Source organism: Paroedura picta, chromosome 7 (genome assembly GCF_049243985.1).
Source record: "Paroedura picta isolate Pp20150507F chromosome 7, Ppicta_v3.0, whole genome shotgun sequence".
In the NCBI taxonomy this organism is placed as follows: Eukaryota; Metazoa; Chordata; class Lepidosauria; order Squamata; family Gekkonidae; genus Paroedura; species Paroedura picta.
Window position 1 is genome coordinate 4,922,158 of NC_135375.1, and position 17,583 is coordinate 4,939,740.

The following is a 17,583-nucleotide window of genomic DNA, read 5'->3' on the forward strand; positions in this document are numbered from 1 at the left end:
CTTGCCTGGAATGGTGGCTGGGCACAGCGAGGGGCACCTGACTGCCAGTGGGCAAGAATGGTTTTCCAGCACCACACAAAATACCTCCAAGGCCACCCCGGGCCTCTCCCCCCTCCAGATTAAGAAGGGGTCTTGGGAACTCCCGGACCCCAACCCTCAAGAAGCCTGGCCAGAAAGGAGCTGACCATCCCTCGGCCGGGGAGGGACCCTCTCTGCACATATTGGGCCCCTTTTCTCCTCTCGGGTGTCCTTTCCTCTCCCGAAGCTCCCGGCCACCCCCTGGGAATTCTCCGTGGGCAGCTCTCCTTCCTGGCCTTCTGGCTGATGGTCCGGCCGCGTGCCCTTGGGGTCAAGGCCCGTGTCCACGGGGTGCTGCGTCCTGGATACGGTCCGGGACGACCGACACAGCTGTGTCAATCAGGAGAGCCTCCCATGTGGGCACTGCTGAGTGGTCGGGCTGCCCCTTCCCTGCAGGGCCCTGGCCTGATCCATTCACAGCTCTGATATGCTGCAAAATCTGGCCTGGTGACACAGGGGGGTTGCAGGATCAGCCCCCAAGCAGAGGTCGGGCCGAGGCAGCTGGCAAGCAGGGCCCTGAAGGAAAGGAGGCGGAGGGGGCCGCCAGAAGGAAAGCCGGGGGGCCGGTCCCAGGGAGGCCGGCCGAGGCCAAAGGGACGGGAGCGTCTCCTCGAAGGGACCTTTCCCTGCCAATTCACACAGTGCCGCAGGAACGCACCAAGAGGTCCAGCCCAGAACTGCTGTGTCAACAAGAAATGGGTTTATTGGTTTCTTTTTTAAAAACAACAACTATTATGTACAAAATGACAAACTCCCCCTCACTCCCCTACCCCCTTCCCACCCCCCACCCCCAAGCTACGCAAGCTCCTCCTCCTCCTCCTCCTCGCTCTCGGAGGAGCTGCCCAGCTCCCTGCGCCTCAGCAGGATCCTCTCCCTCAGGGAATGGAAGGGCTCCCCATAGAGAAGCCCTGGGGGGCTGCCCGCAGGGGGGGCTGCGGGGGTGGGATCCCGGTGCCCCTGGCGTCCGTCCCTGAGGGTGGCGGGCCCCGGGCCCCCCTTGGTCTGGTGGCCTCTTGCCCCCAAGGCCCTGCTGTGACGAGCTGTCCTCAATGGGACTTGGCTAGGGGCACTGCTGGGAACGCCCCGCTGTCCCTGACTGCTTCTCCTCCCTTGGGCTGGAGAAGAGCAGGGCTCTGTGAATCTCACTCGGCCGGTGGAGCCCTGCTCTCTCCTCTGCAGCCACCACCCCTGGGCCAGGAACCTCCGCCCTCCCCTGCTGCCGGACACGGGAGCCTCGCTGCTGGTCCTGTCCTCCTGGCTGGCCGCCAGCCTGTCCCTCTTGCCAGGTCCCCTCCCCCACAGCCTGAGCCTCCACCTCCAGTGCCCCCCTGTCCTCCCTTCGCCCCCCTCGGCTCCCCTCTCTTGGCAGGGCTTCCTCTGGCGCCCATCCCGAGGCAGCTCCTCCTCCAGCCTCGGGCTCCTCTGCTCCCCAGGGTGCGGCCTGGCAGGCTTCCCCAGGGAGACGCTGGAGGATGGGCTGGACCTCAGGGGCCGTCCTCGCCTTTCTGCCGCCGAGGGCTGCGATCCCGGAAGCAGCCTCCCGGCCCGTCTGTGGGCCTTCCCCTCCGTCTGGGCCCCAGAGGGCAAGCCCCCCTGTCTCCCCCGGGGCAGATGCCCCTGGAGCTCCGTCGACAGGCTGCTCCTCTTCCTCCAGCCTGGCCTCTGCCCACCCTGGCTCTCCAGCCAGGTGAGAAGCCCCTGCTGAAGCCGTAGTTTCTTGTCCAGGATGGAGGCGATGATGAGCAGGCGCCGGTCGGCGTCCCTGTCGTGGCTGCAGGCAGCACCTTCCTCCCGAGCTCTGCCCCGGCCTCTGGCCCTTGAGAGGCCGCCCGGATCCCTCCCTGCTGCTTCCTGGGCCGGGCCCTGGCTGCCGGAGGCCACGCTGTCGCTGTTCCAGTCGCCCACCCTCACCTCCTCCCACTCGGTGCTGAACTGGGACCAGCCCTCCGCAAAGAGAGAGGAGTGCCCCGAGGAAGGGCCGGGCGAGGGCCCAGAGGCCTCGGGGCCGGGAGCAAGGGGGCTGCTCGTGGGCTGTCCCCCTGCCCGCTCCTCTTCCACGTCAGAGTCCATCCAGTCCGACGGAGGAGCTGGGAAGTCATCCCCTGCTTCCCAAGTGGTCCAGCTGGACTCATGCTCAGGCCAGGGCTCCCCCGAGGCTTTCCCTGAAGACCCCCCCTCTTCCTCAGGGGACCGACGGCCCCCGCGGGCTGGTGGCTCTGCGGACACCCTGCTGCTCTGGGGGGGCTGAGGAGGATGCCAGCTGTGGCCGGAGGGGCCCTCGCATGCCGGGGACTCTGTCGCCCCCTCCTGAGTGTCCCCAGCAGGCACCAGCCCCGGTGCCTGCGCCTCCTCATCCCCAGCCGTGGCTCCGTGTCCTTGCGAGGACCCTCCCTCACCCGTGTCCTCCCATCCGACCCAGGGGGGCTCCCGCTGGGCCCTCGCTTTCTGCCTGTGCTGCCTGGCAACTGCCTCCCTGTACCTGGAGTGGGAGCAGATGACTCGGGGAGGGAGGGCAAAGGGCCCCAGGGCCTTCTGGGCAACGTGGGTGCAGAGCAGGTGGCTCACTTCCCCCCCGGAGGGCCTGTGGAGACGCTCTCGGGAGGCTTCCTGGCCCAGGAGAGAGATGTCCGTGGTGCTTTCTGCCGAGGACACAGAGGGAGGCTGGGCTTCGTCCTCCGTGGCAGAGGCGGGGGGAGTGGTCTCGGCCCCCTCGGCCCATGCAGGGTCAGGGAACTGCTGCTGCGGAGGCCTTTGGTCAGCACACGTCTCACAAAAGAAAGCGATGTCTCTCGGGTACGTTTCCAGGTGGCATTGGCAGGGAGGGCAGACGCTGTGCCAGACGGGCACCTTCCTTTGAAGGCCCCCGTCAAGCTGGTGCAGAATTTGGCCCTTCTGCCCAGGTGAGGTTTCAGCAGAGGTGCTTCTGTCCGGCTCTCCCTTTCGAGCAGGGCGGCTGAGCTCCTGGGGGTCAGGAGCCCGGTCGTGTCCAGGGCGAGGGACACGTGGGGATCTGGAGGGAGGGGCTGCCTGAGGAGGGCACGGCCTGCGCCTCAGCTCCAGCCGCTCACCAGAAATCCCCCAGTACTGCTCGGGCATCACATTCGGAAAACGGATGCGCAGACTGGATCTCTGTCCTGGCTTCTCCTGCCACGGGCTTCCTTCTGAACGTGGGCGTGCTTGTGGGGGCCCTGCCAGTTTCCGCTCGTAGCCGCCTCCTCGCTCAGGGATCCCCACAGGGGGCTGGAACTGGGGAAAGGGGGTGATGGGGGATCGTGCAGGGGCCACAGGAGAACCAATTTCCCCACCGCTCCCAATTCTGACCCACAACTCAGTCCGATACAGAGCAGAGATCTTCTGAGGGATCTCACCACGGAGGGCTCCAGCCACCGCCTGGCCTGAGCGCTCCGGATCCGTGCCCTTCTCTTCCGTAGGCCAGGGAGGCTCCCTTGTGACCTTCATTGCCCCGCTTGCATGGGGATGCTCTGCGCCTGTCATTGGCAGAGCAAGAGGGCAAGTGGTCTTCATTTCCTCAGGGGCTGACTGGCTCTCAGAAATGCTCACTTTCTTCACATCCCGTGGCCGAGTGGCACCCATTTCTTCAGGGGTTGGCTGGGTCCCAGTAGGAATGCTCCCTTCTTTCCCATCCCGTGGCTGACTGGCACCCATTTCAGTGGCTGGCTGGGTCCCAGTAGGAATGCTCACTTTCTTCACATCCCGTGGTCGAGTGGCACCCATTTCTTCAGGGGCTGGCTGCATCCCACTAGGGGTGCTCCCTTCTTTCCCATCCCATGGCCGAGTGGCACCCGTTTCAGTGGCTGGCTGGGTCGCAGTAGGGGTGCTCCCTTCTTTCCCATCCCGTGGCTGAGTGGCACCCATTTCAGTGGCTGGCTGGGTCCCAGTAGGAATGCTCCCTTCTTTCCCATCCCATGGCCGAGTGGCACCCGTTTCAGTGGCTGGCTGGGTCGCAGTAGGGGTGCTCCCTTCTTTCCCATCCCGTGGCTGAGTGGCACCCATTTCAGTGGCTGGCTGGGTCCCAGTAGGAATGCTCCCTTCTTTCCCATCCCATGGCCGAGTGGCACCCGTTTCAGTGCCTGGCTGGGTCCCAGTAGGAATGCTCCCTTCTTTCCCATCCCGTGGCCAAGTAGTACCCGTTTCAGTGGCTGGCTGGGTCCCAGTAGGAATGCTTTCTTTCCCATCCCGTGGCCAAGTGGCACCCGTTTCAGTGGCTGGCTGGGTCCCAGTAGGAATGCTCTCTTCTTTCCCATCCCGTGGCCAAGTGGCACCCGTTTCAGTGGCTGGCTGGGTCCCAGTAGGAATGCTCCCTTCTTTCCCATCCCGTGGCCAAGTGGCACCCGTTTCTTCAGTGGCTGGCTGGGTCGCAGTAGGGGTGCTCCCTTCTTTCCCATCCTGTGGCCAAGTGGCACCCGTTTCTTCAGTGGCTGGCTGGGTCCCAGTAGGAGTGCTCCCTTCTTTCCCATCCCGTGGCCGAGTGGCACCCTTTTCAGTGGCTGGCTGGGTCCCAGTAGGAGTGCTCCCTTCTTTCTCATCCCGTGGCCGAGTGGCACCCGTTTCAGTGGCTGGCTGGGTCGCAGTAGGGGTGCTCCCTTCTTTCCCATCCCGTGGCCGAGTGGCACCCGTTTCAGTGGCTGGCTGGGTCCCAGTAGGTTTGCTCCCTTCTTTCTCATCCCGTGGCCGAGTGGCACCCATTTCTTCAGGGGCTGGCTGCATCCCACTAGGGGTGCTCCCTTCTTTCCCATCCCGTGGCTGAGTGGCACCCGTTTCAGTGGCTGGCTGGGTCCCAGTAGGGGTGCTCCCTTCTTTCCCATCCCATGGCCGAGTGGCACCCGTTTCAGTGGCTGGTTGGGTCCCAGTAGGGGTGCTCCCTTCTTTCCCATCCAGTGGCCGAGTGGCACCCGTTTCAGTGGCTGGCTGGGTCCCAGTAGGGGTGCTCCCTTCTTTCACATCCCGTGGCCGAGTGGCACCCGTTTCAGTGGCTGGCTGGGTCCCAGTAGGGGTGCTCCCTTCTTTCACATCCCGTGGCCGAGTGGCACCCGTTTCAGTGGCTGGCTGGGTCCCAGTAGGGGTGCTCCCTTCTTTCCCATCCCGTGGCCGAGTGGCACCCTTTTCCTCAGGGGCTGGCTGGGTCTCGGATGCTGTGCTCCCGTCCGTCACCTCTTTGGAATGCTGCTGAGCAATGCTGGTTTCCTGTGTGGCTTGTGGGCTGCCACTAGCAATGCGCAATGGTCTATCCGTCTGTTCATGCTCTGCCTCCGTGGCCGCTTTCTCTGTGGTTTTTGGGCCCTCAGTGAGGCTGGCTTCTTTCAGGCCCTGTGGGCTCCCTGAAGCCCTGCCCTCAGCCTGTCTTCTCTGTGCTCTTTTATCACCAGGGGCTGCTTCTCCGGAGGACTGGGGGCTCTGAGAATCCACCCCCTCCTTCTCCACTGGGGGCTGGCCCCCCACTGCAAGGCTCTGGTGCTCCTCTGTCTGTGGGGCTTTGGGGCCACGGCTGGCTCCCTTGCCCTCCAGGGGCCCCTTGTCCTTCCCTTCCGCAGTGGCCAGCCCAGTGGCTCCAGGGCCGTTCTTTGTGTCTCCTGCAGGCCGGGCTGCCCTGGGGGCTGGCAGGGCCTCCTCCCCCCCACGGTCATGGGGGTGGCTGTCACTGCCCACCGATTTCTCCAGCCCGTCCTCTTCCTGGTTGGAGGGGAGGTCTGTGCCTGCCAGGGCTGCGGGCGACCAGGCCCACAGAGAGCGACGGATTCTCCGGGGGAGCCCCCACTGCCGCTGGACGAGCATTTTCTTCACGCTGTCCTCCAGCTCCTTCCAGCCGAGCGCGGTGAAGAGGAACGGCTTTTCCCCTCGGATTGCGATGGCCTGGCTGGCCCTGTGGGGTGCGGGAGGGGGCGCCAGGGGAGGGGGCGCAAAGGCCTGCAGGGACCTCCCGATGGCCACAGGCAGCCCCCACTGGTGCTGGAGTCTCTTCCTCTTGAGGTGAAGCTCCAGCCTCTGCTTCTCCTCCTCCTGCAGGAATGGAGCCTCCGTCTCCTGCAGCCAGAAGGTCGCCTCGCTGGGCGGGGCTGGGAGGTGGGCAGGCAGGGCTGTCTTTATGGGTGGCTCCACACCCTTCCGTGGCAGGCCCCAGGCGGAGGCAGGGTGCTCATCCTTCGCTCTCTGTCCTGACCCGTCCTCAGCATTCGGTGGCAGAAGGAGCTGAGAAGCGTCTCCCTTGGGGGGGCCCGTCTGCCCCCCGTGGATCAGACTGGGGAGATGACTCCTGCCCACGGCCTCCATCTTTCGTGGCTGTGCCTGCGTCAGCCTGAGGGACGCCTCTGCTTGTATCTCGGAGTGTTTCTTGTCCAGGTGGTCCCGCATGGCCCTTTCCTGCTCCGAGGGGATGTCCATTAACCTTGTCTTCCTCTGGGCTTGTTCCTCCTCTTCCTCGTCCCTCTGAGAAAGTAGGGCCGTCACCCCAGAAGCTGGAGGGCAGAAGGCCTTCAAGGAGTTGAGGACCCTTCCTGGGAGCCCCCACTGGCGTTGCTGCTGCAGCCTCTGGACATGATGCTCCAGGTGGCTCCGTGTGGCCAGGGGGAGAAAGGGGAGCTCTGGCAGAAGAGGCTGGACGCCCGTCACCGCCTTCTTGTGGGGGGGCAGTGAAGGGGGCCTGTGCATGAAGGCCACGAGTGACCTCTGGGCAAGGCGTGGAGTGCCCCACAGGTGCTGGATTGCTTTGTTTCTGATATGCTTTTCTAAGGCATCCCTGTGGTCTTCCTGGAGGAAAGGCGTCTCCTCCTCTAAAAACACGACAGCGGCTGCTTGACGCTGGGGGAACTGGGGAGGGGACCCGGGCGCCATTCCAGCAAGCGCCTCCGCGTACCTCAAGCTCAGCCCCCACAAGGCGGCAAAATGGCTGCGCTGGATGGCCAACTCAATCCGACCCTTCTCTTCTTTGTGCAGGAATGGCAGGAAGTCCCGGCGAGGTTGCTGGGCCCCCGAGCGAGTCCGAATGGGCCTGGGGAGGGCTTGTCCTGCGGAGGGAGCAGCCCGTTGCCTTGACCGTGTGACCGCCCTTGGGAGAACCTGCAGCTGGAGCTCCAAGTCTTTCTTAGCCAGGTGCTGCTGCATCTTCCTCAGTGCTGCAGGCCCTACTGTGGAGAGCAGCCGGTCCTGCTCGTGGGTGACACCCACCGGTCCTTTCCCTTGCCCGACGGGGGGGCTCCCAGATCCGGCCCCTCCCAGGATGTCTCCCCCAAACCTTGGCACTTCTGCCCTGTCAGCTTCCTCCCCAGGCCCAGGGCACAGCCGCCGAAGGGACTGGAGCACCCTTCTGGGCATCCCCCATCGCCGCTGGAGATTCATCTTCTGCACGTGCATCTCTAAGTGTCCGGCAAGGTCCCTGGGAAGGAAGGGTAACTCCTGGGGGACCACACAGACAAGAAGGTGGGTCTGGGGGTGAGCAGGAAGTAGCGGGGACTCTTCCAGGAAGGCCTTCAGCGACTTCTGGACAAGATTAGGCAAGCCCCACGCGTGATGGATCTTCTTTCTCGTGATGTGGACTTCCAAGGCTTCCCTTTCCTGCTCCAGAAGGAATGGGGTTGAGGCCTCCGAGAATGCCATGCCGGTCTTTCTAGGGCTCAGCTGCCCAGAAGGTCTCTGGGGCGCTGCCCCTCCTACCGCATCCGTGGAGCCAGGATGGAAAGGGAAGGCTTCCCCGTGCTCAGACCCTTCTGGTGTGGGGAGAAGTAGCCGGACATTGGGGCAGAGATGCTTCAAGGATTCCAGGACCCTTCCCGGCAGCCCCCACTGCCGCTGGACCTTGATCTGCTGAATGTGGAACTCCAGCTGCTGATGCCTGCTTTGGGGCTCCTTCCGCAGAGGCTGGACCGCAGTCGTGGTCTTCGGGAGGACGGTCCCAGAGGGGGCCCTTTGGATGAAAATGTCCAGAGACCTGCGGATGAGACCGGGCAAGCCCCACGCATGCTGCAGCCGCTTCTTCCTCAGGTGCAGCTCTAAATCGCCCCTGGCCTGGGCTGGGACAAAGGGCACCTGTATCTCTGAGAAGACCTTGTCCCCTTCCCCGGGGGGGCTGGGCAGGGTCACACTCACAGCCTCTGGGGGGCTTCTTGAAAGAGGAGGACTGGGAGCTTCGTGCTCCCACATCGCAAGGCCCAGATCCTGGCACAAGGGCTGCACAAACCGGAGGATCCTCCGAGGCAAGCCCCACTGCCTTTGGCGCACCAGGCCCTGCAGGTGTTGCTCTAGACAGCGGGAGAGGTCGGCGGGCAGGAAGGGCAGCTCCTGGGGCCCTGGACGCACCTGGATCAGAGTCTTCTGGAGGGGGCTCAAGGAGGGCGCCCCACCCATGAAGCCGGCAAGGGACCTCTGGACGAGGCCCGGGACTCCCCACGCGTGCTGGAGCCTCTTCTTCCGGACGTGCAGCTCCAAGTCCCCCCTTTCTGGCTCTGGCAGGAACGGTGCTTGATCTGGCGATGGAAGAGGTCCCGGCCTCCTGGCCTTGAGGGGCTGGCGGGGCGGGCCGGTCGCAGTGTCCCCTGGAGCCTCCGTATAGCTTTGGCCCAGCCTGCCCACAGATGGTGAGGGTCTGTCCGGAAGCCGCCCCTCTCCCTGGGCAAAGGGCAGGAAGGGACGGCAGGGCTGTGGGCCAGGGTCACCCAAGGGGGCCACTGTGAGGGGAGGTTGCCCCACAGACCAGGGCTCCCACTGGCTAGGTAGCTGGACGACACTTGGGAAAATCCCTGACTCCACCGCCACACTCTTCTTGACGATGTGGAGATGAACCTTCTCCAGAACCTCGAAGCTGCAGGTGTCAAACAGCTCGGCCCCTCGTGGCGAAGAAGCCCTCCTCCTTAAAGACCCAGTCGCATCCCACTCTTCCTCAGCCAAGGACTCTGGACGGTTCTGCCAACTTCCTTCCGGTGGGGGATGCTGAGTATCTGGAGCACCATGTCCCTCTGACATCGCAAGGCCCAGATCCTGGCACAAGGGCTGCACAAACCGGAGGATCCTCCGAGGCAAGCCCCACTGCCTTTGGCGCACCAGGCCCTGCAGGTGTTGCTCAAGACAGCGGGAGAGGTCGGCGGGCAGGAAGGGCAGCTCCTGGGGCCCCGGACGCACCTGGATCAGAGTCTTCTGGAGGGGGCTCAAGGAGGGCGCCCCACCCATGAAGCCGGCAAGGGACCTCTGGACGAGGCCCGGGACTCCCCACGCGTGCTGGAGCCTCTTCTTCCGGACGTGCAGCTCCAAGTCCCCCCTTTCTGGCTCTGGCAGGAACGGTGCTTGCTCTGGCGGTGCTTGCTCTGGCCTCCTGGCCTTGAGGGGCTGGCAGGGTGGCCCGGGGGCCATGGCCCCCACAGCTTCCACGTAGCCTCTGGCCAGCCCCCAGAGGGAGGCCAAGTGGTTACGTCGCGTCACCAGTTCAATCCGATCCACGTCCTCCGCCCGCACAAAGGGCAGGAAGGGGCTGCGTGCTTGCAGGGGCCTCTGGCTGGGGGGGATGGGCTTTGGGAGGAGGGGTCTCAAAGAGGGCAAGGGGCCCCGCAGAGGGTGCCTGGCCCACCCTGGGAGAGCTCCCAACTGAGCCTCCACGCATTTCTTATCCAGGTGTAGCTCCATCTTCTCCAGGGCCTTGGAGGGCGGCATGGGGTGTGGCGGAGGCCAGCGTGGGGTAGGAGCTGCCCTTCTCCTCGGGCTCCTGGCCCCGTGCTGGGTGTCACTGACTCCCACCGTGGCTGGGCCCAGCGGCCTTAGGGCCTGCAGGGCCCTCTTGGGCAATCCCCATTTTTGCTGCAGGTTCCTCTTGTGCACGTGGAACTCCAGGCTGCGGAGCCCCTCTGGGGGGAGAAGCAGGAGCTCCAGCTGCCGGATGATGTGGACGTGGACAGGAATCTTCGGCTGTGCAGGAACCTCAGGAGCCTCTTGCATGAAAGCCCGGAGGGAAGACCGGACAAGGACTGGGGCTCTCCATGCGTGCTGCACCTTCTTGCTCCTCACGTGGAACTCCAGAGCTGCTCTCTCCTGCTCACCAAGGAAGGTGGTCTGCACCTCTAGGGGCTCCAGGACAGCCCCCCTGGGCCTGGCCCCCTGGGCAGGAGGAGCTGGCCAGATCCCAGCTCTGCTCTCTCCCACGTCCTCTGAGCCCCCTCCCCAGAGGGAGGCCAGGTGGCGGCCCCGGACAGCCCACTCGATGAGCCCCAGGTCTCCTGAGCTGAGGGAAGGGCAAAAGTCGCTCCGGGGCTGCAAGGCCTTCTGGCCGGGAGGGAGCAGCCTGGGCAGAGCTCTCCGGGAAGGGGAGAGGGTCTGTCCCCCAGCAGGGCCGGGGAGAACCAGAGGGCTGCCCAACTGCTGCGCCATGTGCTTCTTAGCCAGGTGGGTCTCCAGCTCCCCCCGGGGCTTGGCCGCCAACTGGGAGAGACTCTGAGCGCGGGGAGGGGCAGCAGACGCCCTCCTCTTCAAGGCTTGGGCCCCACGTGGTGTGCGTTTGGCCCCCCAAGCAGGAGCCTCTCTGCGCGTGCCGCTCTCCGGCTGCTCTCCTGGATGCAGCATCTTCAAGGACCGCAGAACTCTCTGGGGCAGCTGCCACTGCTGGGAGACGATTCTTTTCCGCACATTCCTCTCCAGCGCTTGGATCGTGGCCTTGTGGAGGAAGAGGAGCTCCCCCAAGAGGACGCTGACTGCCCCTGGCCCTGACTGCTGGCGGGGCAAGCGGGGGACAGTGGGGAGGAGAGAGCGGACGGACCGCTGGGCCAGGACAGGCAGGCCCCAGATGTGCTGCAGCTGCTTCCTCCTCACGTGCCACTCCAGCTCCTCCCAGGTGGCCTCTCCGAGGAGCAGGGCCTCTGTGAAGCCAGGCCCAGGGCCCCGTCTGTCCCGGAGGGGAGGGAGAGGGGGGGCTCCCGGGACGGGGCTCTCCTGGAACAGGCAGGAGAGGGACTTCTGGTAGAGTGTGGGCAGCCCCCAGCGCTGCATCAAGTCTTGGTGGATGAGGTTCAGTTCAAGAGCGCCCAGGACTGCGGGCTCCAGGAAGAAAAGCTCCCGGGGTCGGGGCCGCAGAGCTCCCTCCCCGGGCAGGAGGGTTTTCGGAAGGCGGCCGTGCCTGGCCGGGGGAGGCTGTGTGGTGGCGGAGAGCCATTCCAGGTGGATCTCCAGGACCTTCTGGGTCACGTGCCTCTGCAGGGCAGGGTGCTTGGTCTCCCGGACGCCCTCTGTGCTGTGCTCCTTGGGGGGGGCTGTGGCTCTGGCCCCCCCGGACGGAGGCCTCGGCGGGGTTCTCTCGCCCCGGGGAGGGAGGGAGGTGCCCTCGAGCTCTCGGCCCCAGGGAGGCGGCTGCGGCATGAAGCCTCGCAGGGACTCCAGGACCCGCTTGGGAAGGCCCCACTGCCTCTCGATGACCTTGCTCCGGACGTGGTCCTCCAGCCGCCTCTTGGTCTCCAAGGTGACAAAAGGCACGGAGCCCCCAGGCAGCATCTCCACTGTGACATGGATGTACAACGAGGAGGCCAAGCGGGGGGCTGAGCCGGGGGCCGGGGGGAGGAACTGCAGCAAGGACCGCTGGGCCAGCCTGGGGAGCGCCCACTGGTGCTGAAGCCTCTTGCTCAGGAGGTGGGCGTCCAGCTGCCCCCGCTCGCAGGGGGCCAGGAAATGGGTGGCCACAGGGCCAAAGTCTGTGGGGCGATGGGCCCTCGGCGGGGTGGTGGGCAGCCAGGGGGCCAGGGGCGCCATCTCCTGCAGGGACTCGCTGTGCAGGGTTGGGAGCCCCGAGAGAAAGTGGATGTGCTTGCTTCTCACGTTCATCTCCACGCGGTCGGCCTTCTTCCGCAGGAAGAGGGAGGGCCCCCTCCGTGGCTGGGGGCAGCTCCTGTCTCTGGGGGTCAGCCTGGGCAGGGGCTCTCTCCTCCCCTCAGGAGCACCTGCCCCCCGGGAGTTCTCCACTACGCGAGGGAATCTCTCCTGCCCAACCTCAAAGGATTTCTTCCCGACGTGGATCTGGAGCTTAACTCGGCAGTAGGGGAGAGAAGTGGGGGCCGGGCTCCCACCCATGGGAGCCCTGTCAGGCATGTGCCGGTTTGGTGTCCCCCTCCTCTGGCTCTTGGCCCCTGCCTCCTCTTCCCAGGCTATGGAGAGGGTCCCCGCAGGGGGCGGCCCCCGTGACTCCGGCTGCAGGTGCCTGAGGGCCCCTTGGACCCTCCCTGGAAGCCCCCAGCGCTTGAGGTGCACCATCTTCTTCACGTGTTGCTCCAGCCTCCTCCTGGTGGCCACACGCACAAAAGGGAGCACCTGAGGCCTGGTTGCCACCAGCCCTGCGTCCCTCCAGGGGGGCCACTGGAAAGAGGGGCCTGGGGCAAGGGGCTGGAAGGCCCGGAGGGACCGGAGAAGGGCGACGGGGAGCCCCATCGCGTGCTGCGCCCTCTTCAGGGCCAGGTGCCATTCCAGGGCTTCCCGCACCTCCCCCTGCACAAAGGGCGTGTCCGCAGGAGAGAACCCAGCCCCGAAAGCCCCCTGAGTTCCTTGCGATGCTAACTGGGGCTTGGTCTTCTGCACAGGGGGGGCTGCACTGAGGGGCTTGCTCCTCCTTGGCTTAGCGGGCAGCCTCATGCCTGGGCTGCTGTCTTCCTGGGACTCAGAGGAGAGGTCTCTCTCGGGCGGCCGGGAGCCTTCATGCGTGCTGGAGCTTGTGTGTTCTCTCTGGCTGCCCTCAGAGGACTCCTGCAGGCTCAAAGAGGAGGGACTGGGGGTCCAGGTAGCCACAGGGCCCCCCTCCTCTTTGCTCAGGGAGGAGCTGCCCGCCTTGTCCCGGTCCCCAGAGTGGCAGCCCCCCGCTTCCCCCGGGCAGTCTGCCTGGACGCAGGCCTTCCCAGGGCCCTCTCCGCAGGCCCCAACGTCCTGGCCAGCCTCCGGAGCAAAACGCAAACGCTTCTTTCTCTCTTGCTGCTCTCCGTGGCCAGAAGGCTGCTCCGTGGGGCAGGGAGAGGGGGCTGCTGCTGGGCCCCGGCCGGTCTCGCCACCCTGTGGGGCGGGCTCCCTGGCTCGCCGGGGAATGGGGCTGGGGTCTTCCAGGGCAGCTGCTGCTGGCAGGCGGGAGTGCTCCACATACGAGGTGCTCGGGAGCACCGGCTGCTGTGAGTCCGGGAACCAAACGTTCAGGGCTTTGGAACGCACGACTCTCTGAGCCTCTGAGGCCGTCCGCTCACACACGGCGCAGGCCAAGTTGTCACAGAGCATGTGGCGGATGGAGACCCCGACGCCTCTCCCAGGCTCCCTGTCCTGCGACTGGCTCACCTGTGGCCCTTCCGCCTGCCCGCTGGGGCCGCCTGAAAGGCAAGGGGGAAATGCAGTCAGAAGGGAGTCCCCTTCCCCACCATCGAGATCCCGAGCCAAGCAACGCTGAGGCAGAAACGCGGCCAGCTGCACAGCAGACACCCAAAGACCGTTCCTCTTTCCCGGAACAAGCCGAGGACCGCAAGGGGAGGAGAGAGAGAGAGCTGTGAGCTGGCGGGAACAGCTGGGAGGGCAGGGCCAGGAGCTATGGCTGGGCCAAGGCACTGGGGAGCACTCAGGGGCAGGCTGGTCCCCAACCGCCCACCGGCCTGTCAGTGGAAGTCGGCCGCAGCTCAGGGGAGGCTCTCCAAAGGGGGCTGAAGCACCCACAGCCTCCAGAGGGGAGAGTTTAGGACAAAGAGCACCTGAAGCTGCCTTCTGCTGACCCAGACCTCGGCCCATCAAGGTCAGTCTTGTCTGCTCTGACTGGCAGCTGCTCTCCTTGTACCTGATCCTCTTAATGGGAGATGCTGCTGAGGACTGAACCCAGGACCTCCCCAGCACCCTCCCCCAGCCACACTACAAGGGAGGAGTGGAGCACACCCAAGGGACTCCTCTGATGCTGTGGGCATATCGTGGAGGGCTTGCCCAGCAATGGGGCAGGGGAGGGGGGGCTGTGGGAGACCAAACAAGGGCATGCATTTAAAGTAACAGGGTATGCCAATGATGCCACCCGAAATTTCCCCCCCTTCTTTTGCTGCTTTAAACAAAGCTTCTGAAGTTCTTTTCCCCCCTTTCATTTTCCGGATTTCCCCAAGGAACAGGAGAGATTGATGATAATAATAATAATGCTTTTGCCCAAATTTCCCCTGCTCCAAAAGCATTTTGTGCCTCTGGGCCAGACTGCCCCAAACAGCTCAACGTGAGCCAGGAGCCCCTTTGAGCCCCCCCCCCCAGAGCCAGAGCTCCCTCCCGCGGGCACCGGGGGACTCTCCCAAGCGCCTGGTGGGTCCGGCTGGGCTTGAATCCGGCTGCTCTCCTGCAGACCGACCTGGCTTCCCACAGATGCAAACAAGAGAGTTGCCCCTCGGAGGACTTACCTGTGCCCTCTCCGCCTGCTGTCTGGGGCCCAGCTGTGCTCTCTTGAGGACCCTGCTGGGAAAAGAAAGCCCATGAGCAGGCAGGGAGGCACTCTCAGGAAAGGCTTGGCATCCAAACCGCCCCTGCTGCCTCCGCTGTGCCCCCACCCACCTGAGCGCCCAGGTGCCCAGCCAGGAGCTGTGGTCATTACCCTCCCAGGACCTCTGAGCAAACCCAGTCCCCGCCCATTGGCATGAGAGCCTTCTTCTCATTGGTCACTGCTGCTCTGAGATCACTTCTGACACCCAGGATCTCATGCGGATTCAGCCTCCCCTGCAGGCTGGCCGCAGAAGGGGCAAATTGCCCACTTGTGAGCAAATTACCGAGAACGGGAGGAAGCGTCTCCAGGTCGTGCTGTCCGTCCATTTGGGCCACATGGGGCTGCCTCTCAGGATCATCCAGGCGAGGCAGAGGAGGAGGAGGAGCAGGAGCAGGACAGGGGTGACGGACAAGGCGGCGTTGCTGGAGAGACCCCACTCCATCCTTGTCAAACGGGCCCTGCGGAGTCGTGCGCAGCCATTCTCCCAACAATGCCCCACAGCGGCATCACAAAGCCGTCCTTCTCCGCGTGTTTCTAGAACCAACATTCCAAAAGAACCTTTGGGACCGAGGGTTCTCCCAACCCCAAGGGGAGAGGCCTGCCCCTAGAAGCCACCCCACTAGTTCCCCATTGGGACATAACTGGGGCCCATTCCGCACCAGGATCTATGTTGCAAATTGGTTTCGGAACAAAAAAATGCCATTTTAAATAGTGGAATTCATCGTTATGCATACTTGCCTTTGTAGTGGAATCCAGTTGCGTTTCTATCGTTTCCCACAGGGTTCTGGTCTCGGCAAAAATCGCTAGAAAGGAAGCGCTATTGCCGAGCTTTGTCCCGCCCCTGGCTGTCAATCAAACAAGCAGCCAATGGGCGGCCGTTAGCATGCTCCCAAACAGCCCCTTTCCCTTTAAGGCAGGTTAAAAAAACAAAACACACGTTGCAACGAATGCGCATGTGTGTTTGCGCTGGGGATGCCGCGCGTTTGCGCAGCGCCCTGGGCCTCCCTCTCCCGCCACTCCAGAGCAGCAGTCCGTGGCAACCGGAAGGTTGCGGACCACTGCCGTATACAATGGGACTATGACATCTTGTGATTTTGATGTGATGCCCCTGTTGATACAGCCCAAAATGGCACTTGCCTTTTTTACCGCTGCATCACACTGCCTGCTCATGTTTAGTTTACAATCCACAAGTACCCACATGATGTTCCAATCCACAATCAACATGATGTTCTCTTACAGCTTCTGACTAGGGAGACACCAGCCATGAAGGAATAAATACGCTCTCCCTTGGGAGATCAGGGCCCTGCAGGACCCTAAAGAGTTCCAGAGGGCCTGTAGGTCAGAGCTGATCCGCCTGGCCTATGGCTGAGTTCAGGAATTAACACGGGGGAACCCCCGCCTCCCTGCCAAAGAACCGCCCTGAGCCCCCGGGGAGGGCGGTATATAAATATAATAAATAACATAAAATAAATAAACTTCGGTCTCAAACTGCTGGCTTGGCCAATCTAAACTAAGCCTCCCTCAGTAAGTTTTTTAAGGAGGCATGGTAAACATAGAATCATAGAATCCTAGAGTTGGAAGGGGCCATAGAGGCCATCTAGTCCAACCCCCTGCTCAACGCAGGATCAGCCCAAAGCATCCTAAAGCATCCAAGAAAAGTGTGTATCCAGCCTTTGCTTGAAGACTGCCAGTGAGTAAACATAACCTTATTTAAATTGATATATTGTTTAAATATGTAAATTATATTATTTGTATTTTCTGTTTGGCTGAGTCAACTGGGAAGGGCAAGCTATAAAATAAAGGAGGAGGAGGAGGAAGAGGAGGAGTTTGATGTCAGCGTCCTTCTTGTCCACATGGCCTGGGACAGTGGAGAGAAGTCCCAACTATAAGAACCAAAGTAATGTTGAACTTAAACCACGGCAACATCAAACAACGGTTTCCAGTCGTGCTTAAACATTTGTAAGGAAAGTGAACTTTATGTTTTCACCTTTTCCTCGTACCCTTCCTCAGCCGACTGCTTGAATGGAATATGTGTACTCTCTTTGATAACTTTTCTTTCCTTTGAATGCTCTAAGCCTCATCTCTGGAAATGCAGCATGCCTGCTCAGCCTTGTTAACTGAAGTGTTGTGGCAGGGAAGAGCGCAGGTAAGCCGGCCATGCCTGTGAAGAGGCATCAGGCCAGCCCCTCACCCGCCTGTGGTGGTGAAGAGGGTTATGTAGCAACTGGGCAGAGCCCTGAGATGACCAGGCCTTTCCAGAGCCCCAGATGCTCAGCTGCTTCTAGCCGGAGCTACTCTCAGTGCTGCGGATGACAAAAGGTGATGCCAGTTTGGTTTGGGTCGCCAGGAGTAAAAGCGTGCTTCCAGGAGGGGCCTACAAGCCCATTCCTTCACAGGCGGATTGGGCATTCTCATGAGCAGAGCAGAAGACAGCAGGCAAGTCAGAGTTGGCTCTTCAGCCTGCCTTTCAATCACAGCAGCTCCGGCAGGAACACACGCCCAGGTGGTGCAGCGGCAGGTACTTCCCAGCAAGCGCCTCTCTTCCAACAAAGCATCTCCTGGTGTGCCCGCCCTCAGCCACTAGGTGGCAGTGATTGGTGGCACAGGGTTTCCTGAGGCAGCCTGAATAACCTGCCACCAACACTGTCCTTTGGCTATGGCCATCTCTAGATGTGCCTAAACACTTTGACCTGTGGGGAAAAACAGATGTAAAATAGGCGCTGAGCCTTTCTGCTTTCTCTGCTTTCTCTAACTCCTTTAGAGTTTGTCCATCTGCAGCCAACAGTGGGCCTATTGCCTCCTTTACTTTACGTTTGCTCCTCACATAACTGAGTGTTTGCAAGTGGGGCATCGTCTGTCACTCCCCACTGCAGGAAGGGAAGAGATCCAGCAGCCAAGCAGGATGGGGGGGTGAGTAGCACATCCAGCCTGGGGTTGGGAAATACCTGGGGATTTGGGGTGGAGCCTGGAGAGGGCGGGGCTGGGGAGGGGCGGGACCTCTGCTGGGTAAGTGCCATCATGCCCGTCCTCTAGAGCAGCCATCTTCTCCCGGGGAA

The 17,583-nt window shown here is 62.9% G+C and overlaps 1 protein-coding gene across 1 annotated transcript; it reads right to left on the reverse strand.

Annotated features, from left to right (window-relative positions):
- Positions 1 to 156: 156 nt before the first annotated feature.
- SPATA31F1 (SPATA31 subfamily F member 1) lies at positions 157 to 15,047 on the reverse strand. The gene is made up of 4 exons (XM_077346382.1): positions 14,811 to 15,047; positions 14,448 to 14,499; positions 1,225 to 13,400; positions 157 to 408 (listed from the first exon to the last, which is right to left on the reverse strand). Exons 1-4 carry the CDS (start codon positions 14,967 to 14,969, stop codon positions 157 to 159), a joined length of 12,639 nt encoding a protein of 4,212 aa, XP_077202497.1. The 5' UTR covers positions 14,970 to 15,047.
- Between the last annotated feature and the right edge of the window lie 2,536 nt (positions 15,048 to 17,583).

Bases quoted from the DNA above. Each gene is read 5' to 3' on its own strand.
- SPATA31F1 (XM_077346382.1), bottom strand. From the start codon at position 14,969: ATGGAGTGGGGTCTCTCCAGCAACGCCGCCTTGTCCGTCACCCCTGTC. The intron at 14,500-14,810 runs GTAATTTGCTCA...TTTTCCCAGCAG, and splicing joins GACGCTTCCTCCCGTTCTCG to GGTCCTCAAGAGAGCACAGC. The intron at 409-1,224 runs GTGAGATTCACA...TGATTGACACAG, and splicing joins AGCAGGGCTCCACCGGCCGA to CTGTGTCGGTCGTCCCGGAC.